The sequence below is a fragment of the Salvelinus namaycush genome, chromosome 3 (assembly GCF_016432855.1).
Source record: "Salvelinus namaycush isolate Seneca chromosome 3, SaNama_1.0, whole genome shotgun sequence".
In the NCBI taxonomy this organism is placed as follows: Eukaryota; Metazoa; Chordata; class Actinopteri; order Salmoniformes; family Salmonidae; genus Salvelinus; species Salvelinus namaycush.
Genome location: NC_052309.1, coordinates 38849717 through 38875120, shown reverse-complemented (window position 1 = coordinate 38875120; position 25404 = coordinate 38849717). Strand labels below are relative to the sequence as shown.

The 25404-nt window shown below is 42.9% G+C and overlaps 1 protein-coding gene across 1 annotated transcript in view; it reads left to right on the top strand.

Annotated features, from left to right (window-relative positions):
• Positions 1-5174: 5174 nt before the first annotated feature.
• The window catches only part of igsf9bb (immunoglobulin superfamily, member 9Bb), a 155887-nt gene continuing 135657 nt past the window's right edge, over positions 5175-25404 (top strand). Inside the window, exons 1-2 of the mRNA XM_038988473.1 lie at positions 5175-5265; positions 5393-5431. Of these exons, the coding sequence (XP_038844401.1) occupies positions 5175-5265; positions 5393-5431 (130 nt within the window). The remainder of the gene's footprint in view (positions 5266-5392; positions 5432-25404) is intronic.

Sequence of the window (25404 nt, the reverse complement as noted above, 5' to 3'; positions counted from 1 at the left end):
TCTCAACGTCAACAGTGAAGAGGGGACTCCGGGATGCTGGCCTTCTAGGCAGAGTTGCAAAGAAAAATACATATCTCAGACTGGCCAATAAAAAGAAAATATTAAGATGGGCAAAAGAACACAGACACTGTCTGAATCGCCATGTCTCCAGCTCGCCTAGCTACTCACTGGACCCTATGATCACTCGGCTACACATGCCTCTCCCTAATGTCAATATGCCTTTTGCAATATGTCTATTGATGTTTTGGTTTGTGATCATTGTCTTATTTCACTGTAGAGCCTCCAACCCTGCTCAATATGCCTTAGCTAGCCCTTTTGTTCCACCCCCCACACATGCGGTGACCTCACCTGGCTTAAATGGTGCATCTTGAGACAAAACCTCTCTCATCATTACTCAATGCTTAGGTTTACCTCCACTGTATTCACATCCTGCCATACATTATGTCTGTACATTATGCCTTGAATCTATTCTTCCGCGCCCAGAAATCTGGTCCTTTACTCTCTGTTCCGAACGCTCGAGATGACCAGTTCTTATAGCCTTTAGCCGTACCCTTATCCTACTCCTCATCTGTTCCTCTGGTGATGTAGAGGTTAACCTAGGTCCTGCAGCCCCTAGCTCCACTCCCGTTCCCCAGGCGCTCTCATTTGTTGACTTCTGTAACCGTAAAAGCCTTGGTTTCATGCATGTTAACATTAGAAGCCTCCTCCCTAAGTTTGTTTTATTCACTGCTTTAGCACACTCCGCCAACACGGATGTCCTAGCCGTGTCTGAATCCTGGCTTAGGAAGGCCATCAAAAATCATGAAATTTCCATCCCTAACTATAACATTTTCCGACAAGATAGAACTGCCAAAGGGGGCGGAGTTGCAATCTACTGCAGAGAGAGCCTGCAGAGTTCTGTCATACTTTCCAGGTCTGTGCCCAAACAAGTCGAGCGTCTACTTTTAAAAATCCACCTTTCCAGAAACAAGTCTCTCACCGTTGCCGCTTGTTATAGACCCCCTTCGGCCCCCAGCTGTGCCCTGGACGCAATATGTGAATTGATTGTCCCCCATCTATCTTCAGAGTTCGTACTGTTAGGTGACCTAAACTGGGACATGCTTAACACCCCGGCCGTCATACAATCTAAGCTAGATGCCCCCATTGTCCTGTTGAAAAACAAATGATAGTCCCACTAAGCGCAAACCAGATGCGATGGCGTATCACTGCAGAATGCTGTGGTAGCCATGCTGGTTGCTGGTTAAGTGTGCCTTGGATTCTATGTAAATCACAGACAGCATCACCAGCACAGCACCATCACACCTCCTTTTCCATGCTTCACGGTCGTAACTACACATGCGGAGAGCATCTGTTCACCTACTCTGCATCTCACAAAGACACAACGGTTGGAACCAAAAATCGCAAATTTGGACTCATCAGAACCAAAGGACAGATTTCCACCGGTCTAATGTCCATTGCTTGTGGTTCTTGGCTCAAGCAAGTCTCTTCTTCTTATTGGTGTCCTTTAGTAGTGGTTTCTTTGCAGCAATTCGACCATGAAGGCCTGATTCACGCAGTCTCCTCTGAACATTTGATGTTGAGATGTGTCTGTTACTTGAGCTCTGTGAAGCGTTTATTTGGGCTGCAATTTCTGAGGCTGGTAACTTTAATGAACTTATCCTCTGCAGCAGAGGTAACTCTGGGTCTTCCATTCCTGTGGCGGTCCTCATGAGAGACAGTTTCATCATAGCGCTTGATGCTTTTTGCGACTGCACTTGAAGAAACTTTCCGTTATTGAAATTTTCCACATTGACTGACCTTCATATCTTAAAGTAATGATGGACTGTCGTTTCTCTTTGTTTATTTGAGCTGTTCTTGCCATAATATGGACTTAGCCCTATTTGGTAAAAGACCATCTTCTGTATACCACCCCTTTCTTGTCAGAACACAACTTATTGGCTCAAACGCATTAAGGAAAGACATTCCACAAATGAACTTTTAACAACGCACACCTGTTAATTGAAATGCATTCCAGGTAACTACCTCATGAAGCTGGTTGAGAGAATGCCAAGTGTGCAAAGCTGTCATCAAGGCAAAGGGCAGCTACTTTGATGAATCTCAAATATAAAATATATTTTGATTTGTTTAACACTTTTATATAGTACCAGTCAAATGTTTGGACACACCTACTCATCCAAGGGACTTTATTTATTTTTACTGTTTTATACATAGTAAAATAATAGTGAAGACATCAAAACTATGAAATAACACACATGGAATCATGTAGTAACCAAAAAAAGTGTTAAACAAGTCAAAATATATTTGCGATTCTTCAAAGTAGCCACCCTTTGCATTTGCCCACTGAAGTCAGTTACGATGCCGAACCTCAGTCAGGTTAAGACTGGTGAGGGCAATGAGCAGATGAGCTTCCTTGAAGGTTTCTGACAGTTTGTGCAGAAATTCTAGGGTTGTACAAACCCACAGTTGGTGGACATTCCTGCAGTATGCATGCCAATTGCACACTCCCTCAACTTGAGACATCAGTGGCATATTGTTGTGTGACAAAACGGCACCTTTTAGAGTGGCCTTTTATTGTCCCCAGCACAAGGTGCACATGTGTAATGGTCATACTATTTAATCAGCTTCTTGATATGCCACACCTGTCAGGTGGATGGATTATCTTGGCAAAGGAGAAATGCTTACTAACAGGGATGTAAACAAACTTCTGCACAAAATTTGAGAGAAATGTGTTTTTGTGTTTATGGAACATTTCTGGGATCCTTTATTTCATCTCGTGAAACATGGGACACTTTACATGTTCCAATTATATTTTTGTTTAGTATAGTTACCACCACAACCGAAGCCAGGAGTAAACGAAGCACACAGGCCAATTAGGTAGAGAACACTAGCGTGAAATTCCAAACACGGCCCTTCAAATCGCGGGCATGGAGGATAAGATGTCTTAATCTCCTTATTCAGCGTGTGGACAGCTGCCGCAGAGTTGGCCCAAGCTGCCAAATAACCGCAGGCTAGGGGTACTGGTGGTGCTTGGCTGCACATACAGTGCCGTGAAAAAGTGTTTGCCTCCTTTCTGATTTTCTCTATTTTTGCATATTATTTTACACTGAATTTTATCAGATCTTCAAACAAAACCTAATATTAGTTCATGGGAACAAATAACAAACATTGGATACTTATTTAATTGTTTTAATAAACAACGTTATGCAACACCCAATGTCCCTGTGTTGAAAAGTAATTGCCTTCTTACATTCAATAACTGGTTGTGCCACCTTTAACTGCAATGATTGCAACCAAACATTTCCTGTAGTTGTTGATCGGTCTCTCACATCACTGTGGAGGAATTTTGGCCCACACTTCTATGCAGAAGTGATTTAACTCAGCGACATTAGTTGGTGTTCGAGCATGAACTGCTTGTTTCAGGTCCTGCCACAACATCTCAAATCAGGTTTAGGTCTGGACTTTGATTAGACCATTCCTCCACAGCGATGTTAGAGACTGATCAACAACTACAGGAAGTGTTTGGTTACAGTCATTGCAGCGAAAGATGGTGCAAACAGTTATTGAGGGGCCAAATACTTTTTTACACAGGGGAAATGGGTGTTACAAAACTTTGTTTATAAAAAAATCCAAATTGTTGTATTATTTGTTCAATCAGGTTCCCTTTATCTAATATTCGTTTTTGGTTGAAGATCTGATAACATTCAGTGTCAAAAATATGCACAAATGGAGAAAATCAGAAAGGGGGCAAATACTTTTTCACAGCACTGTACATACTCCCAAAAACAGGTAGTGTGTTGAAATGCATGTACAGTATGATGGCGAGTAATACATGGTTCTGGATAGAGGCGAGGCCGCTGCCAAAGAGGTGTAGATTACAGGCAGTTAGTGGGTTGCCATGCTTGGGGCCCTGGATTTCTATCTGTGGCGCATATGCCAGCCGCCACAAAATGCAGATGGAGGCTTAAAGTTGAGGCTTTCCATCGCCATGGATGCATATGAACCCTCACACGTATGCTCTAAAACACACGCTTCACGAAGGCGTATGCAATACAAACGAATCTACAACAGTCACTCACTCCTCCACACACAAACCCATGTACCCACTTCCGCATATACCAACACTCATGTACACATTTTTGAATGCACACGTCATAAAAACATATGCACAAACCAACAGAAACACATTCTTGTAATCACTGGACTGTGTCCTCCTCTATTATTCATCATATACGGCAGATCATAGACAAAGAACTTGGCTGAGGGACAGACGGACAGAATATAGAGAACTAGGCTTATCAGTTACTGGCCAGACATTTCAGATATATTACATCCATTACATTACCTAGACTATTTGCTTGTATTGAATACTTTAGTCTTAATCAGCAGATGTGGTTTTGACACTAAATGGGTCCAATTCATCCCAGCTGTTCCTGCCAGGTACTATTCATCATTTCCACCTATCTTTTTGAGTGGGTTATAGCACTGAGCAATGGCATATTGTAATTCATTTAACATATTGGAATGAATCTAACATTAAAGGGATACTTTGGGATTTTGGAAAATCTACTTCCCCAGAGTCAGATGAACTTGTGGATCCCATTATTATGTATCTGTGTCCAGTATGAAGGAAGTTAGAGGTAGTTTTGTGAGACAATGCTAACTAGCGTTAGCCAATGGCTGGAAGTCAGCAGATACCATAGACATCCAGTCATTGCGCTAGCACTAGATATCAACTACCTTCAAACTGCACGCAGACACAAAACTTGTATCCACGAGTTCATCTGACTCTGGGGAAGTAGATAAAGGGCATTGCCAAAATTCCTAAATATCCTTTTAACAGGCCTATAAACTGTAATTTATGCCATAAAACACATTGCAGTACAGTGATGAAACTCAAGATGTGGGCTACTTTGATCTCTGCTGGAGAACATCTCAACTTTTTAACCCATGTACTTCTCTGACACTCAGTTTCTGGTACTGGGTAGGCAAATGCTATTCACTTGGGTCTATGGCACCAACAGAGACAATGAATCAATGATCACTTTTGTGAAATCGACAAGTCAGTCAGAGGAATGGTACCATACCAACCTGAGGGCCTGAGGAGTAATCTCATGGTTCAAATGAGTTCAAACAAATCACTACAGCACAGGCAGGATGGCCAACCACCAGCGGGCATGGCGTTTAACCGCATCAAGCTCGTGTCCATCAAGACAGGGCAGTTCAGCAGGAGTGGGGAGCCATCCTCACGCCATCGACAGCCAAGCTGTGAACTGAAAAGCTAGGAAAGACGTTTAGTTCAAACAGCGTGTGGGACTTCTCACCATTGAAAAAGCCTCTGCCACAACAATTGATATTCTGGACAATCTGCCTGATCTGTATTCTCCCTTTGCAGCCTTTGACCCAAGTGATTACAAGCTTGGACAGCTCGAAGGTGACTGAGCTGTGACAAGAGGACATGCTTCGCAAACATATGAGGGCACAATTGCTCCTCTAAACAACACCCTTACAGTCGACTGCGAGTCAGGTAATAGGCCGGAAGCAACCATGGCTCAGAGTGCGATCCCTCCGCAGGTATCGGTGGGCCATGCAACAGGCCGGTTGATGCGTATTAGGACAAGTATAGCGTGAACACGCCGATCAATGGCTACAAACTATCAGCTTCAGTCTCCATCCTTTAGGAGATCAGAGTGGCTGCAGCTGTGGGGGTGTTCCACTGTGGCAGAGTAGGAAGCAGACATGTTGTTTGTACACAGGCCAAGAGACTACTCGCACACTACCGCATCTCCCTCCACACTCAAAAACGCCAGCAAAGGGCTGAGCGATATGGCCAAATGATCATATCACAATATTTTTCAAATTTTGGACGGTAGGACTGTATTTAACGGTATAAAAGTTCTAAATATGCTTTGTGAGTAGTTCATGACCCTAAGGTGGAAACACAAATTATAAGTGATTTAAATGGGGCTTTCACTGTTCTGAATGTTTTATACTGTTCAATCCAACTTAATTTTCAGCATTTTCATAAATTTCTGCGTTTCCACTATGTGCCACATAGAGCTACATAATATGGGCAAAAGATCTAGGCCTAGGTAATTGGTGAACTGTTGGAATCATGGAAATAGAATGATTCAAATAATTTTATAGTTGGAATATAGTGGGCATCACCTGGAATATATTGAGTACGTTTAGGTGCACAGGAATAATTCAACATTAAACTGATTATGGCAGTAGGCAGATTATGCAATAGTCATTTAAACACCTTACTCTGCTTATCTTAATTGGCTTAAGGTCAAAATCGAAGTAAGCATACTCCGATTAAAACACCTGGTTTTCTGAGAAATCTTTTGAATTATTAGGACATGTAAGCACCTTAAACGGTGTTCCAGCGGTGTATTTGATTTGCACATGTACTAGCACCAGCCGAGGGAGTCGCCCTCTTTTTAGCACGGAGAAGTGAGTTTCGGAACAACTGAATGTATGCGTCTTCAAAGTAGTTTTCACATACAAACTTTATATGTCCGAACTAAGAATCAGATCTGCGTCCCAAAAATAACATGGTCGCTGTGGAAGAACGTTTATTTTGATTGGAGATTTTCAGCATTTATCAGAGAGCCATCAGGTAGCCTGATTTCAGATGTATCCATGTAATAAGGATTATTAGGGAAATCGTTCTTCTTGCAAAGCATGTAAATGTTTAAATCAAATTACATTCATCTGACAGAGCTTTTTGCCAGAGAATTTTATGTTAATTTCTCTACCATAAGAAGCCGACCAACGTCATTTTAGAGAATTTGGCAGTACGTCCAACCGGTCTCACTATCGCAGACCATGTGTAACTACGCCAGCTCAAGACCTCCACATCCGGCTTCTTCAAATAGGATTGCCTTGGAATGCAGTTTTGTTCTCCCAAAAATTACGGTTCATATAAGGAAATCAGTAAACTGAAATAAATTCATTCGGCCCTAATCTATGGATTTCACATGACTGGGCAGGGGCGCAGCCATCGGTGGGCCTGGTAGGGCATAGACTTGGGAGCCAGGACCAGCCACTCACAATGAGTTTTTCCTCACAAAAGGGCCGAGTGGTCTCACAGCTGATGAAACTGTATTTCTGTCTGTAATACAGCCCTTTTGTGAGGAAAAACTCATTCTGATTGGCTGGGCTGACTGATTTCCTTATATGAACTGAAATGTTTGGGAGAACAAAACTGCATTCCAAGGCAATCCTATTTCGGAAACACCTTGCAATGTGCTGTCTGTGCACAAACGCGTGCCAATATGATGATGTTGGAGGGAGCTGTGTTGCACATTACAATAAGACACCTGTTGGATTTACAGTAGGCCTGTGTCTCAAAAAAGAAAAGAAAATCGGGCTAGAGGGCTTTGGTGTTCTGCCATTGATGATCTGTTCAATTTAAACTAACACCTGAGAACTGACTATTGATCAGTCCCTCCAGGATTTTGCAATTGCCATTTTTTTATTAAATTGTTTTATTTAGCTAAATCAACAGTTCCTGCATATTATGCGATGGCTTGAAAATGTGTCCAATCACTGCATTAGCCCCACATAAAACAGTCAAATCCTCATAATATAACCGCATGTAACTGGCCGATCACTACAAAAATAGAGCTCTCAATTTTAACCAATCACCACACTTTTACAGAATAAAATGGTTCAATCAAGATCATGTCAAGAAACGTTTCCCCAGTCAGCACATTTGTGAAAGTCATCGCAAATTGCCATGCAAAATGTTAGAATTGTTACAGAAAATTCAAGCTTTTTGGGCCGCAACCATCACAACAAAATGCTGCGGAATCCTGGAAGGAATGAAACTGATGTCGGATAACTACGGTATCTGATGGACCAGTCAGTAACGTCACACAGAACACTGGTCTTGGGTGCTGCAACAGTCAAATGTACTGCACCGCAGTGCTGAGGCGCCACTACAGCCTGGGGTTTGATCCCACAACCGGCCGTGACGGGCAGCCCCATAGGACGGGTCACAGTTGGCTCAGTGCCGTCCGGGGTAGGGGAGGGTTTGGCCATTGGGGCTTTCATTGGCTCATTGTGCTTTAGCAACAACTTGTGGCAGGCCTGGGCGTCTGCAAGCTGACTCCGGTTGTCAGTCGAACAGTGTTTCCTTTGACACATTGGTGCGGCTGACATCCGGGTTAAGCGAGCAGTGTGATAAGAAGTATGCAGCTAGGCGGGTCATGTTTTGGAGGACGCATGACTCGACCTTTGCCTCTCCCGAGCCCATTGAGGAGTTGCAGAGATGAGCAAAGGGATGTATTTCGGGGAGAAAAATAGTGTAACATTTTTGGGGGGGCCATACCACCCTGAACACGCCTGGTTAGTACTGGGACGGGAGACTGCCTGGGAATACCAGGTGCCGTAAGCTAAAAAATAAAGGACCCTGTTACTGGTCCATGTACAGGAGGGTTTAGAAACACTGTCATAATTATAAAAATACAATATTTTGTATTTATTTTCCAGTTTTATTGATAGGGATAGCCTAGACAGAGATTAACTGGGAGAAAGAGGGAACATAGTATAAAGACCAAAGGACGGGGATCATATTAGCCTCAACCAACCTCAGGCATGACGCTGTGATAAAATCAGGCATGATTTTAGACATTTGTCATTCAAGACTCCAGACTGTGACTCCAGACTGTGAATCTCCTCAATGCTGAACTTTGTTAGTGGGAAGCAGACAGTTTGTTCCTCGATACACGGTGTCCTCCTTTGAAAGGTTGACAGAAGCTGGAGGCTTCCTCTGAGCACTTTTTTGCTCAGAGGAAGCACTTTGCCCGGGTTGTCAGTGTTCTTGTTCCCATCAGAGCCCTGGCCAGACACAAGGAGAGAACACTGCAACACTGCTTGCTCTGTCATCACTCTGTGAGCCTAGCCACTGTCAGTCACTCACACAGACAGACAGACAGAAAGGCAGGCAGGCAAAGCGGTTAGAAGGGCCTATGAACTGCCTTGCACTCCGATAAATGCTTGAATCCATTTGTTAGGCGTGTGTGTGTGTGTGTGTGTGTGTGTGTGTGTGTGTGTGTGTGTGTGTGTGTGTGTGTGTGTGTGTGTGTGTGTGTGTGTGTGTGTGTGTGTGTGTGTGTGTGTGTGTGTGTGTGTGTGTGTGTGTGTGTGTGTGTGTGTGTGTGTGTGTGAGAGAGCCCGAGCCCTGCATGTTTGCACTGTAAACTATCTGTGCTAGTTTGTAGCTTGCACAATGCATTTTGGTACTGTATCTTCCCATACGCAGAGCGAGTGCTGTGCCTCCCCCTCTGCACCTAACCCCCCTCTGGCGGGCCCACTTCCTCCCCCGTCTCATCTTACAGCCTGCCACTGATGCAGTGCAGTCAGCTTCCTCCGCGCCGGCTCCTCCAGCCCCATTAAACATTCATGGGACCCAGGCCATGAGATACTGTGGCCCATCCCAGCTGCACCGCACTCAGCCCGAGAAATTAGCTCCCCTCCCTCCCATCAGCAAAGTACCGGAACCAATCCACCCATAGACACAGTCTGGATTGAAGAGACGGTTCTGTGTTCCAGAAAGAGACACTATTTGATGGGCCATCGTAGAATTTGGCCCACAGGTGGTTTTATTTAGCACACCAAGTTTTCTGAGCCAGAAAATCAGCTCCAATTGATTTAAATTTTGGAAATGTATTCCCACGCTCTCCCATTATAGAGCGACACATGATCGTATACCAATATAAGCAAGGTTTGATAATATTGTTTTAGTCAATAATTATATCTATTTGTAATTATGTTCCGGCCCCCCGATCATCTACTCAAGAAAAAAATGACCCGCGGCTGAATCTACACTGAACAAAAATATATACGCAACATGTAAAGTGTTGGTCCCATGTTTCATGAGCTGAAATAAAAAATCCCAGAAATGTTCCAAATGTTCAAAAAGCGTATTTCTCTCAAATTTGTTTGCGTCCCAGTTAGTGAGCATTTCTCCTTTGCCAAGATAATCCATCCACCTGACAGGTGTGGCATATCAAGAAACTGATTAAACAGGATGATCATTACACAGGGGAACCTTGTGCTGGGGACAATAATTGGCCACTCTAAAATGTGCAGTTTTGTCACACAACACAATGCCACAGATGTCTCAAGTTTTGAGGGAGTGTGCAATTGGCATGCTGACTGCAGGTATGTCCACCAGAGCTGTTGCCAGACAATTTAATGTTAATTTCTCTACCATAAGCCACCTCCAATGCCGTTTTAGAGAATTTGGCAGTATGTACAACCGGCCTCTCAACCGCAGAGCACTTGTATGGAGCAGTTTGCTGATGTCAACATTGTGAACAGAGTGCTGGGGTTATGGTATGGGCAGGCATAAGCTACGGACAACGAACACAATTGCATTTTATCTATGGCAATTTTAATGCACATAGATACCGTGATCAGATCCTGCAGCCCATTGTCGTGCCATTCATCCGCCATGATAATGATAATGAACGGCCCCATGCCGATGAACGGCCCCATGACGCAAGGATCTGTACACATTTCCTGGAAGCTGAAAATGTCCCAGTTCTTCTATGTCCTGCATACTCAACAGATGCATATCTGTATTCCCAGTCATGTGAAATCCATAGATTAGGGCCTAATTTATTTATTTCAATTGACTGATTTCCTTACATGAACTGTAACTCAGTAAAATCTTTGAAATTGTTGCATGTTGCGTTATATATTTTTGTTCAGTATATTTGTTGATCCCTGTTCTACAGTTTAGAAGCGGTAGAAGAACAGCACTTAGATTGATTCACCTCGCAGTGCATTGGTGAATTAATGCGTGCAGTAAGCAATGCACATCTTCCTTTCATACATCCGTGCTATAGGCTCAGTAGTTGAATGCAGAGCCTCCTCTGGTCCACGTGCTGAATGAGAGTGAGAGTACACAATAACATCATCAGTCGTTCCCAGCCCTGTCACCGGCCGTGACGCACTCCAGACGCTCCCCGTCACTCCCAGAAGGCCACCGCTGATGGATCAGCCCCTCACATCCTGTCTATCCCTCCTCTTCCCTCCCTCCCTTGTCTTTCTTTGCTTCCTCTGTCGAGTTCAATCTCCTCTCTTGACTTCACCATCTCTGCTCTCTGTATTGAAAGCACTACGTCTGGGGCCAGCTGAATGTGTACAGGTCTGTCTGTCTGTCTGACTGTCGTCTTCTGGACATAACTGCACACACATACACCATAGCTTTTGGACACGCGAGCACGCACACACACACACACACACACACACACACACACACACACACACACACACACACACACACACACCCCTGTGGAAGTGCAGGTTGGCTTTTGGATACATGAGCTACTCTATCACACTGAGAAGTCCCAGAGCACCAACAGGAGCAGACCTCTCATTCTGTTTACACGGACCCTCAACAAGCTCACAGCTAGGGTCAGAGCCAGAGTTAGAGGAGTATGTGTATGTTGGGCTTGATTTTATGGGTGCCGTTGGACGTGGCCAGTTATCGTTTTATTTCAGAGTGCTTTACTTAGTCAAAATCCAGGGCAACCTTTTCACGGTAAAAAACATGTTCTAATCGGCGCATGTGACAAATAAAATGTATTTCATTTGCTCCGGCCTTGAGTATAAGAATGTAAGGCAACATTTAGAATGATAGGCTGATGTCTGGTTTGTGGTGCTGTTTTTGATTGCTTTAATTGGGATGCTATCCTCAGTACTAGTATCAGTTTGCCTTAATTGTTTTGATTACCCTGAACCAAAAAGGTGGATAATGATCGGCCCGAATCCAAATGAACCCTAGATCCTACGCCCTATGCGCTTATGGAGATCAGAGAGGTTTTGATTGGTAGAGGCAATATGGTGGACCTTCCACTTACCCTATCAGAGAGCAAGGTGGAGCAATTACCATATTGATTGCACCTGTCAAATCCTCTCAGATCACAGGTGCATAGGGTCCTGGCTTAGGGGTGTATTTGGGATTGGGCCCAATAGTTCCACGCCTAGTCAGAGACATCCCTTCCCCTAGCAGTAGAAGGTGAACTTAGTGGCGGCTAGCAGAAGAAAACAATGTGCCACTGAAGGTATGGGCAGAGCAGTAAGTGCTGCTACGAGATGGCTGGAGCCAGCTCCATATCACTGAGCAGCCGCAATGGCCTAAAGGCTAAACAACAGCTGTTTGAAATAATGATATGGAGAGAGTAAGAGAGATAATCCCTAGCCATGTTATTTAGGGCTGGGAATTGCCAGGGATAACCTGATATTTACCTGCCGATACACTATGTATTGGGATTCTCAACATTCTCCATGTATTGTGATTCGATACTCCGATTGTATTGCCTTTTGACGTTCCAAACATATTGCACACTATACACTGAGTGTACAAAACATTAGGAACACCTTCCTAATATTAAATTGCACCCCGTTTTGCTTTAGAACAGCTTCGATTTGTCAGAGCATGGACTCTACAAGGTATCAAAAGTGTTCCACAGAGATGCTTGCCCATGTTGACTCGAATGCTTCCCACAGTTGTGTCAAGTTGGCTGGATGTCCTTTGGGTGGTGGACCATTATTGATACACACGGGAAACTGTTGTGTGTGAAAACACAGCAGTATTGCCGTTCTAGACACAAACCGGTGCGCTTGGCACCTACTACCATACCGCGTTCAAAGGCACTTAAATATTTTGTCTTGCCCATTCACCCTTTGAATGGCACACACACAATCCATGTCTCAATTGTCTAGAGGTTTAAAAATCTTTCTTTAACCTGTCTCCTCTCCTTCATCTACACTGATTGAAGTGGATTTAACAGGTGACATCAATAAGGGAGCATAGCTTTCACCTGGATTCACCTGGTCAGTCTGTCATGGAAAGAGCAGGTGTTCCTAATGTTTTGTACACTCAGTATATGTCTGCTGCAGAGAGACAAGAAAATGTGTTTTGATCAGTCATGGAAATAAAAGTGCTGAAAACATGTTGGCTGTTTTTAAATTTTTATAAGTACTGAAATATCATCCAAAATTATACCACAATATGTGACTGTATTGGTTTTCTCCCCTATCACTAATGTTAATGTAGTCCAGCCAAAGCGCTTAAAGGCCATTTTAACTTCCTGGATGATTATTATATTTTGATAAACCCATGGTCAGACTGGGTGAATCAGGGTTGAACAGTAAAAAGGTGGAACTGAGGCGAACGAGGGAATAACTGTCAGTTATAAATAGGGAGATGTATTACCTGGAAAGGAAACTGCAACTTTCGGACATATGGACTTTACCTGATGACTTGGGTTTTTGAATCACAGCTATTTTGGATTATACAGCAGTGCTCTATCTACCAAAATCAAAGAGTGTATTACTGATGTGAAATGACACACATTCTTCACAAGTTGCTAGTACCTGATATTACATATTGTTCCACCATGTTGCTCTAGTACTGCAGTTGGCCTGCTATATGACCGTATGAAGTGGCAGACCATCAGTAATACTTTAGATTCAAATAACAAAGATAGAGGAGAGTTCGGCAAAGAAAAGGAGGGGGTTGGGGGGTGGTAATAGTTATGACTGGGTTCTACTTCTTTTATCCCAGACTACCAGTAACACACCAGATTCAGGATGTTCTTTTCTCTCCAGAACCCTCCTCTATCCTCGATCATTGTTTCTGTCTGTTCATCTCTGGGCGGTGTTGTCTGACCTCAGGCGTGCTGAGTATGTGGTCCATGTATCTGCAGGGCCTACTGCTATTGCCGCCGAGCTAAAGTTAGAAAAGTTGTTGCCGTGGGGGGAGGATTGAAAACGAGCTCCTCTTCCTCCAAGCAAAAGTTGGACACTGTCAACATTTTGCGAGCAATAATATATTTGTGTTTTTCGTCTGACATAGATCCAATCATGTTTTACAATGTCATTTAGGAGAGCGTGTTTTATCTCGGCCGTTGTGAGGTTTGCAATCCCCTCCTCCCTTGACGCTGGCCAAGAATGCATGCTGATGAGGCACAGTTTTAGCTGTTTATGACTGGGAAGTATGCTCGGCGTGTGACATGGTGTGTGACATGTCGTTTGCGTATCGACTGAGTTTTGACTTGAAGTGAAAGAGATAAAGCCAGCGAGGAAGAGTCTGAAATGAACAGAGAGAGTTAGAGAACGAAGTCAGTTAGAGAACGAAGTCGCTTCAACCGGGCTCTCCATTTAGGCTCCCACTGTTTCCAGACTGCCTCTCTTCCCTCGTCTTGTTCCGCCCACTGACGTGACCTTCACAGAGGCGCAACAGGTACTCCATTATGGCCCAATCAACAGCCGTGACCAGCCAAGCTCATGTCCTTGAGTGGGAGACCCCTTTCGCTACCGTTACGGAGATCGCTGGCCGGTGGTGCCCCTGTTGGAGCACCGGCAGCGTGATTAATATGACCAGTGTGTCCCTGCTGCCCGCTCTTGCAACGCCATGTCTTGATATACTGTCTATAGATTCTGGGCTGAACAAATACTAGTCATTTCTGAAGAGAAGGGTTGCATTTGGGTTGCCATACAGATTTATATTTTCCCTCTCCCCCTTACAGTAGAAACTCTCAGCCAGCAAATGTTGTGGTTGACCACCTAAATTGCTCAAATGGCTTGGTAGAAGGGGATTGCTGTTAAATTACAGGTTTTTGATGGTGATGTATTAGCATGGCAACCACAATGTATGTGGTGCCCCTCTCTCTATATTAACAGTCATATGCACTTCTGTGGTTGACAGTGACAGTGCAATATTTGAAATTCCTTTTCATGTTTTTCTAAGAAAAATTATTTCCTCACTAAACTCATCTGCTAATCAGTTGTCCATTGGACATGAAAAACATGTGTACCCTTCAAAATAGTTGTACAGTAATGTTGGAATACTGGCCTCGTCTCTACATTTGTTGATGACTTCATGCACAAGGCCTTGCTCTTTAGTACAGTGAACTCAAGGGACACATGTCCATTGTTTTCCAATTGCATCGACATCAATTCAGCATCTGTTACCTCCATTCGCACAGGCCTGGTCCTTTTAATTAAGCACAGTGCAATGCACTCGTACAAGAACCACATCTGTCCCGGATGAGCTTATAGCAACTGATTGATTCTGAAAAGCAAATGACATTGCTTGAGTACTAAGAATGTTGCTGTTCTGTTCTGGATTTCTTAACTGCTAACAGCAGTTGACTCGTATCTATGATTACAGAACTGTAATTGAATTAGAGAAAGGATATACTGGGAACAGGCTCCTCTTTCTGAAATCTACTTTTCTCTTATGTAACGCAGTGTAAACCCCCTCTACTGTACATCTTTTGCATTTTGGCGAGAACATCAGGACATGCTGTCTTTTTTGTCTCAATTGAGTATCAGTTAAAAGACAACAATTAAAAAGCTATACGTGAAATCCAATATTTTTGTTTCTCTCTAGCATCATTCGTGAATCGAACCATTACGGCATGTGGAACGGCGCTCTACAGTATGAGACAATAAGATTACGGCCTGTGAAGCTGCATCTTAATCATAATGCACAGTCCCCCATCTGGAGCCGAGATTAACCTCTGCAGTCTCGGAGACAGAGGCACACAACAGCTGGAGGGAAGACCGTGATGGCATTGAGATATGAAAATGTGGCTATCCAGAGCGTATAGCGATGTACAGGGAATGTTTTCTTTCATCATTTCTCCATATTTTCTGTGAAGTGTACTTGCTTCAAGTTAAATGTTTTTGTCACGTGCACAAGTACAGTGAAATGTGTTTCTTGCTTGCTCTTTCCCAAAAATGCAGTAATCAATATCAGTAGTACTATATCAAAAATAAATAAAGTGAGGTAGAACAAAAACACACGAGAAATAGAAATAAGAACACAAGTAAGTAAGCTACACTACCTTTCAAATGTTTTAGAACACCTACTCATTCAAGGGTTTTTCTTTTACTATTTTCTACATTGTAGAATAGTAGTGAAGACAACCAAACTATGAAATAACCCATATGGAATCATGTAGTAACCAAAAGTGTTCAAAATATATTTAAGAAGGAAAGAAATTTGACAAATTAACTTTTAAGAAGGCACACCTGTTAATTGAAATGCATTCCAGGTGACTACCTCATGAAGCTGGTTGAGAAAATGCCAAGAGTGTGCAAAGCTGTCAAGGAAAAGGGTGGCTATTTGAAGAATCTCAAATATAAAATATATTTTGATTTGTTTAACACTTTTTTGGTTACTACATGATTCCATATGTGTTTTTTCATAGTTTTGATGTCTTCATTGTTATTCTGTAATGTAGAAAATAGTAAAAATAAAGAAAAACCCTTGAATGAAGTAAGTGTTCAAACTTTTGATCGGTAGTGTATATACAAGGTCAGTTCCAGGGCCAATAACATATTTACACTGTTCAGGAATACTGGAGTGATAGGGTTAGGTATGTATAGAGGTAAGTTGACTACGCAGCAGGATATATGATAAACAGAGTAGCATCAGTGTACAGTATATGATGATCGTATGTGAATGTGTGAAGGACTGTTGCCGTGACTGTATTCCCGCCACGCTGGTAGTCATGAGTCTTGACCGCAGTAAAATTCCACGTGACCGTTGAGTCATAGTTATCTCCTCTTATGCACTCTGGACATGCTTTGGTAGTACCCAACTCGCTAACGATTATCAGGTCCTAATGGACTGGTACTCAGGGCTCTATTGTCCCTCTAACACTCTGATATCGAAAATCACATCAAAATCACTTATCTAAACAGTATGCTTTTATAACTTACCTCACTGTGATTGATCAATTTGAAGAAAGAAGTTCAACAGATTGAAACTGAGTGGAAAAGATGTTCGTTGTGGATGTTTTTTCAAAGCCTAACACAATGAAATGGACAGCGCTTAGGCCTATGAGCCCAGGCCCGAAAAAATGTTTAAAAAAACTTTATTAAAATAATAATTGTGCCATTATACAACACATAACCTACCACATATTGCGTACGGCAGAAAAACATAACAAATAACTGATTTTAAGATGTCTTTGGTACATAATTGGTCTAGGGGATACTCCAGAATTAAACAAATTCTAGTAAACGCCTTTGAGGGTGGACTGTACCATTATTCATACTGGATGGACTGTTTACGTTATACTACACTCCAGACATTATATCCATGAGTCTGGGAGAGAACGTTTAGGCCTAGGCAATGCTGTTGGTTCATTGATTGTGCAGGGCGGCTAAGCCTACAATTATAGTGAATTTGATTTTGAATAGCCGAGTAATGGGACATTTAAAAAAATATTTTCATAATTAATAGGCTGACCCTTTCATATTTAGCTACAGAATATCTCACCACTGTACGTTTCCATCTCCTCTTTCTCCTTCATTCCTTTCTCGAGCGTGCAGAGAGAAGGGCTGTCAACAGTTTAATTAAATATGTTTGGTTGTCAAAACATGGTACTATCGATGTTCCCGAACAGATTTCACTTGGTTTCCCAAATTAAGCAGGAACAGATTTGGAGAGCCCATGGCATGCAGAGTTTGATCGGAATATCACCTGTTGCTCAGCGAGGCTCGCTATCCAAGTGCATACGGATGACATGTTTTTTTTCCCCCTGCCCCTGTTCCTGCCCATTTGATAATGGGCCATTCTAAATCAAAACTTATTTGACATATTAGTAAAGACAAGATTAAATTGTGAATAATGAAAATATGATCACTTGATGAGAGAACAGCTGTGCAGCCTGAGGCAAGGAAGCTTTTTTTGCGACTTTCTCAAATCATCAATCGCTTAAAGTCGCATCATGCACCTCATATGTTTTGATTTCTAAGACATTCTAAGGCTTGTATCATTTACAAATAAAGTTCCCAAATAACTCTAAACCTAGCGTATAGGACCTGTTTCAAATGATCTCTTTTACACACAACATAGCCACTTCATATATACATGTACACTAGCTGCGGAATGGGAAAAATATCCTTTCTATTTTATTCAGCTAAGTTCAATTATATTCTTCTTATTATAAAATCATATAAGATAATGGAATGTAGGTGTTCCAAAGGCGTGCATCAGCGGCTTGTATGTGTGGGAGCCTGTTGATGCTACACTTATTTATGTTATTTAACGGGCAATTACTGTGAGACCGGCAATCTTTTGCATGACAATAACCGTCTGACAAAAGTTAATGACCGCCACAGCCCTAGTGTGTGTGTGTAGAGTCTGTGTGTGTGTGTGAGCAAAATAAGTTTGTGTGTTGGTGTGTCAGTGTGTGTGTTGGAGTGTGTGTGTGCGCACAGGGTCAATGCAGATACTCCACGTAGCCATTTTGTTAGCTATTTAGCAGTCCTATGGAATGGGGATAGAAGCTGCTCAGGAGGCCGTTGGTGTCAAACTTGATGTTTTGGGGGGAACATGGGTTGGGTAGCTGGAGTCTTTAACAATTTAACGGGCCTTCCTTTTACACCACCTGTTATAGAGGTCCTGGATGGTAAGGAGCTCAGCCCCGGGTGATGTACTGAGCTGTCCGCATCACCCTCTGTAGCGACATGCGATCGAGGGTGGTGCAGTTGCCATACCAAGCAGGGATGCAGCCTGTCAAGATGCGTGCCAATGCCAAAGTTGTTTAACCTCCTTGCGGGGAAGAGGTGCTGTCGCGCCTTCTTCATGACTGTTTGCGTTCGTGTGTGGACCATTTTAAGTCCTTAGTGATTTGGACACCGAGGAACTTGAAGCTCTCGACCCGCTCTACTGTAGCCCTGTCAATGTGGATGGCGGCGTGCTCGCCCCCATGTTTCCTGTAGTCCACGATCAGCTCCTTGGTCTTACTGATGTTGAAGGAGAGGTAGTTGTCCTGGCACCACACTGCCAGGTCACTGACCTTCTCCCTGTAGGCTGTCTCATTGTCGCCAGTGATCAGGCCTACCACTGTTGTGTTGTCAGCAAACTAGATTATGGTACTGAGCGACCACGAGTGGGTGAACAGAGAGTACAGGAGGGGACTAAGCACACACCCCTGTGGGGCTCACGTGTTGAGGATCAGAGTGGCGGAGGTGATGTTGCCTACTCTCAACACCTGGGGTTGGCCCATCAGGAAGTCCAGGATCCAGTTGCAGAGGGAGACTATCAGTTCCAGGGTCCCAAGCTTGGTGACAAGCTTGGACGGGACTATGGTGTTGAACACTGAGCTGTAGTCAATTAACAGCATTCTCACATTGGTATTTCTCTTATCTAGGTGGGTGAGGGCAGTTGGAGTACAATTGAGATTGCGTGTCCTATGAATCTGTTGGGGCGGTATGTAAATTGGAGTGGGTCTAGGGCAGGGGACTCCAACGTTTTCTAGCATGAAAGCTACTTTTAAAAATTGAAATATGTTGTGAGCTACTCATTTGTTTATAGCTTTCAAAGAGGCACATTCTTCTCTTCTCTCCCGTTCAACTCTCAGGTCCTTACTGAACAAGATAAAGTAGTGCACTATGTTTTCTGTCAATTTACCTGGTAAAATAATGGTTAATTAACAACTATAAGTGGGCTGTTCTGTTTTATATTTTTCCAAATTATGTTATATTTTTCATGGATTTAGATTTGTTTAGTTTTTCACTCTCCAAATTGCAGTTGTTCCCAGAGAAACAACGAAATTGGATGTCCTGTAGATTTTTGAGTGTAATTGCCCTTTAATTGTGCGTCTAGCGAGTGAGGAATGTGCAGTCTGTGCCAGTCTAGCGATTGGTTCTGTACAGCTGCTGCTCATTTGATGGCAAAGTTTGCAAATAATAGATACAAATGATATACTTACTCATGATATACTTCTGCCAGGTAAGCCTACTTTGCAGTTAACATTTAATTGAGAAGGTTTTGGGGAAAGTATTTGTCAACCCACAAGATGGTTATTACATCAACTGGCTAAAGTTATCACATAAACTGAGTGATAGAAAAACACGCGCAAACATATTGCTGGAAATTAATTGGCAGATATTATGTTAGGTTTGGCTTTTTAAGCCAATAGTGGCTATCCAGGGGTGGGATAATGTCAATGTTGTGTTTGATTAGATATTAACTGGGAGATTGCGGTGTCTGGTAATTGTGAGATTTGATAATGACAGTTTGTAATGAAACATAAAAAATTACGGCAAGCTACCCACGTCGGCCTCGGCGAGTGAGATCACCCACTCCCCTGAGTCAGCGGGCGCCCTCATGCACGGCTCAATGTGATTTTTCTTGAAGCGCGCTTAAAATGTACTGAGTTCGTCTTGTATTTTTTGTTTTTTATTTTTTTATTTCACCTTTATTTAGCCAGGTAGGCTAGTTGAGAACAAGTTCTCATTTACAACTGCGACCTGGCCAAGATAAAGCATAGCAGTGTGAACAGACAACAACACAGAGTTACACATGGAGTAAACAATAAACAAGTCAATAACACAGTAGGGGGGAAAAATGAGTCTATATACATTGTGTGCAAAAGGCATGAGGAGGTAGGCAATAAATAGGCCATAGGAGCGAATAATTACAATTTAGCAGATTAACACTGGAGTGATAAATCATCAGATGATCATATGCAAGTAGAGATACTGGTGTGCAAAAGAGCAGAAAAGTAAATAAATAAAAACAGTAAGGGGATGAGGTAGGTAAATTGGGTGGGCTGTTAACAGATGGACTATGTACAGCTGCAGCGATCGGTTAGCTGCTCAGATAGCAGATGTTTAAAGTTGGTGAGGGAAAGAAAAGTCTCCAACTTCAGCGATTTTTGCAATTCGTTCCAGTCACAGGCAGCAGAGAACTGGAAGGAAAGGCGGCCAAATGAGGTGTTGGCTTTTGGGATGATCAGTGAGATATACCTGCTGGAGCGCGTGCTACGGGTGGGTGTTGTTCTCGTGACCAGTGAACTGATATAAGGCGGGGCTTTACCTAGCATGGACTTATAGATGACCTGGAGCCAGTGGGAGAGAGGCATCGTTGGGAAGATCATGTATGGGCCTTCCTTTGTAATCCATAATGGACTGTAGCCCCTGCCACATGCGACGGGCGTTGGAGCTTGTTTATTAGGATTCCACCTTGTTCCTATATTGTCCTTTTGCTTGTTTGATGGCTCTGCAGAGGTCGTAGCGGGACTACTTGTTCATGTAGCATTGTCCTTTAATTAGCGCCAACTTCGGTGTTAATCCAGGGCTTTTGATTGGGGAAGCACTGAACCTTCCCTGTGAGGACAACGTCAGCGATGCATTTCCTAATGAAACCAGTGACTGAGGGGGTTAGCTCATTGACGCTATCGTCGTAGTCTTGGAACATATTCCATTCCGTGCGCTCCGTTGAGAAATAGTCCTCCGAATCGGAGTGTGTCAGGGGTACTTTGTTTTTGAGCTTCTGCTTGTAGACAGAAAGCAGGAGTATAGAGTCATAATCTGCTTTGCCAAAGGGGAGATGAGGGAGGGCCTTGTATGCTTGCTTATGGGTAGAGTAATAGTGGTCTAGGACTTTATCGCCCCAAGTGGTGGAGACGTGTTGATGGAAGTTGGGCATTAAGTGTCCTAATGACGGGGAATTAAAATCACGGCAACAAGGAAAGGCACCTCCGGGTGCATAGCCTTGTACAGTTTAAGTGCCAGCTTGTTGTTTTTCTTCTGCTGTGGTGGAATATATACAGCAGTCACAATAACAGCTGAACAGTCTCTCAGGCATTAGAAGGGTCGGCATTTGACCATCAGGTATTCCAAGACGGATAGGTTGAGACTTCCACTGCGCTACAGTCAGCACACCATTTGGTGTTGATGAAGAGGCATACCCCTTCACCTCTCGATTTCACTGAATTCAATGTCCTGTCTGCTCTGTGTTTTGGCAGCAACGGGCCAACTCCTTTTCCTAGGCTTACCTTTGCCATTTTTTTATGCGATACATTAGACTAGTCAGTAGAGAGGAAATAATAATCCTTTGCTTTCCTCTTCTTGTTTGTGTGTGTGGATATCCTCTGGGCTCTCTCTCCATTGAGGGTCATGGCATGTAGGCCTTTGGTCCCATGGAGAGGTCCCAGTGAAGATGCCCTCCAGTATTAGTTACATGTACTACTCCAGGCCTGGAGGAAGCACCAAATTAAGTAATTTCCTCTCATTATACTTTGAGTGCTAGGTCTTTAGTGTTTGTTGTTAGCATGTAATGATCAAGAAAAGCAGCATTTTACCTTTGTAAGAGTTAAGTAAATATAACTCAGGATGTCAGTCCTAGACATGCCAAGGAGAATACGATACGACCGTTAACCAAAATACACTTTGTAATTGCACTCTTAGTCATTGTTATAGAACAGTAGGCAGCTAGGTCAACATTTCTCTCATGCCTTGTGTTCCAAGCCTAATACTTCAGTGAGACAGTAGATCTGTTCATTATATTGAAGCCATCTCTTTGTTGTTAGTTACAGTTTAGGATTCATGTTTGTCCTCACAGATTTTGGTCCAGATTAGGCTAACATGTTGTTGTTGAATGTTAATCTGCTAAACTAGCTTCTTCAGAAAATAGAGTACTCTAGTCAACTGAACTCTGGCACATTTTCAAGGATTTTCCAAAGCATGCGATTGATTGCATCTGTTCTCTTTCAGTCCGAAAAGTGTGCATGCTTAATCAAATAAAGTGGATTAAGTCCCCCGCATAATAAAGCGGCTTTAAGTGGTAGACACAGACGCTAACTGTGCCCACCAGTCTACCAGTCGCTATCCTGTGCCAAAAATCACAGGTCCATTTGAATGTAGAGATAGAAGCCTAACATTAACCGTCACAAGCCTAGTACTCCCACATACATATTTCAAGACATAACATACAGGTTTTTACCTCTGCATGATTGAATTGAATGTAGTAGAGAGTATCACTGTTTTCGGTGAAGCAAGAGATTCCTCGCCACCTATTTTCGGACGTTTGCGGATTACGTTTTTCATTAAACCTCAAATACCAACAAACCATCTGGATTAGCTGTACTCACCCTAAACCCTCTGCTGTGTTGTCTTTGAAGAGAGCATATGCAGATATAGTTTCTGTTTGGCCATGGAGTTGCACTGACTGTGCTGGTTCTCCAGCATTTTTCAGAAGTGTCCACTTGCACACTCATCATGGATTTAAAAGCATAGGAATTGTGTAAACATTTTTGTAAAAAGCCATGCAAGAAAGTTTGAGTGCACACTTGGTGGAGAATCGGGACTTATGGTGGAGAATCGGGACTTAGCCACTGTCCTGTGAGTATCCAACCTTAGTGGAGTAGAGGCCTGCTGATCCAACCTCCGCCATCTGCCCTTAATTCTGGCCAGACACCAGGGGGTAAGAGGCTCAAAATCAGACCCAGTTTCTTTGACCTCTTCAAAGACATTCCATGATGGGATCTTAAATGGAAGCTGGCAACAAGTTCAAATACTACTTTCTCCAAAATCTCTGCATGCATTTTCCCTGTTGCCTCATGAATACAGTTGACTCCTGACAAGTGTATTTTAGATACAGTGCCTACAGAAAGTATTCACACCATTAGATTTTTTGCCACATTTTATTGTGTTACAGCCTCAATTTAAAATGGTTTACATTAAGATTTTTTGGTCACTGGCATACACACAATACCCCAAAAATGGAAATGTGTTTTTCAAATATTTTACAAATTAATTGAAAAATGAAATGCTGAGATGTCAATCTCCTCTTTGTTATGGCAAGCCTAAAAAAGTTCAGGAGTAAACATTTGCTTAACAAGTCACATAAGTTAGACTGATAATAACAATAATAATAGTGTTAAAAAAAATGTTTAGGTCTAAGCCTACCTCATCGCTGTACCCCACACATACAACACATACAATTATCTGTAAGGTCCCTCAGATTCAACCACAATGACCAGGGAGGTTTTCCAATCCCCTGCAAAGAAGAGCACACCTATTGGTAGATTGGTAAAACAAACCAAAAAAGCAGACATTGGATATCGCTTTGAGCATGATGAAGTTATTAATTACACTTTGGATGGTGTATCAGTTACCCAGTCACTACAAAGATACAGGCGTCCTTCCAAACTCAGTTGCCGGAGAGGATGGAAAGCGCTTAGGGATTTCACCATGAGGCCGGTGGTGACTTTAAAACAGTTACAGAGTTTAATGGCTGAGATAGGCGATAACAGATGATGGATCAACAACATTGTAGTTCAGAAAGGGGGATACCTAGTCAGTTGTACAAGTGAATGCATTCAACTGAAAAATGTCTTCTGCATTTAACCCAACCCCTCTGAATCAGAGAGGTGCAGGGGGCTGTCATAATCAACATCCACTTATTCAGCTCCCGGGGAACAGTGGGTTAACTGCCTTGCTCAGAATAACAGATTTTTACCTTATCTCAGGGATTAGATCCAGCAACCTTTCAGTTTCTGGCCCAATGCTCTAACCACTAGGCTACTAACATAATTGACAGAGTGAAAAGAAGGAAGCCTGAACAAAAATATAAACACAACATGTTTTAGTCCCATGTTTCATGAGCTGAAATAAAATATCCCAGAAATGTTCCATACACACAAAAAGCTTATTTCTCTCAAATTTTGTGCACAAATTTGTTTATATCTCTGTTAGTGAGCATTTCTCCTTTGCCAAGACAATCCATCCATCTGACAGATTTGCCAAACCAAGAAGCTGATTAAACAGCATGATCATTACACAGGTGCACCTCGTGCTGGGGACAATAAAAGGCCACTCTAAAATGTGCAGTTTTGTCACACAATGCCACAGATGTCTCAAGTTTTGAGGGAGCGTGCAATTGGCATGCTGGCTGCAGGAATGTCCACCAGAGCTGTTGTCAGACAATTTAATGTTCATTTCTCTACCATAAGTTGCCTCCCACGTCGTTTTAGAGAATTTGGCAGTACGTCCAACCGGCCTCACAACCGCAGACCACGTGTATGGCATCGTGTGGGCGAGTGGTTTGCTGATGTCAATGTTGTGAGCAGAGTGCCCCATGGTGGCGGTGGGGTTATGGTAAGGGCAGGCATAAGCTACGGACAATGAACACACTTTTATCTATGGCAATTTTAATGCACAGAGATATCCTGAGGACCATTGTCGTGCCATTCATCCGCCGCCATCACCTCATGTTTCAGCATTGTAATGCACGGCCCCATGTTGCAAGGATCTGTACACAATTCCTGGAAGCTGTAAATGTCCCAGTTCTTCCATGACCTGCATACTCACCAGACATGTCACCGATTGAGCAAGTTTGGGATGCTCTGGATTGGCTTGTATGATAGGGTGTTCCAGTTTCTGCCAATATCCAGCAACTTTGCACAACCATTGATGAGGAGTGGGATAACATTCCACAGGCCACAATCAATAGCCTGGTCAACTTTCTGTGAAGGAGATATGTCATGCTGCATGAGGCAAATGGTGGTCACACCAGATACTGAATGGTTTTCTGATCCACGCCCCTACCTTTTTTTAAGGTACCTGTGACCAACA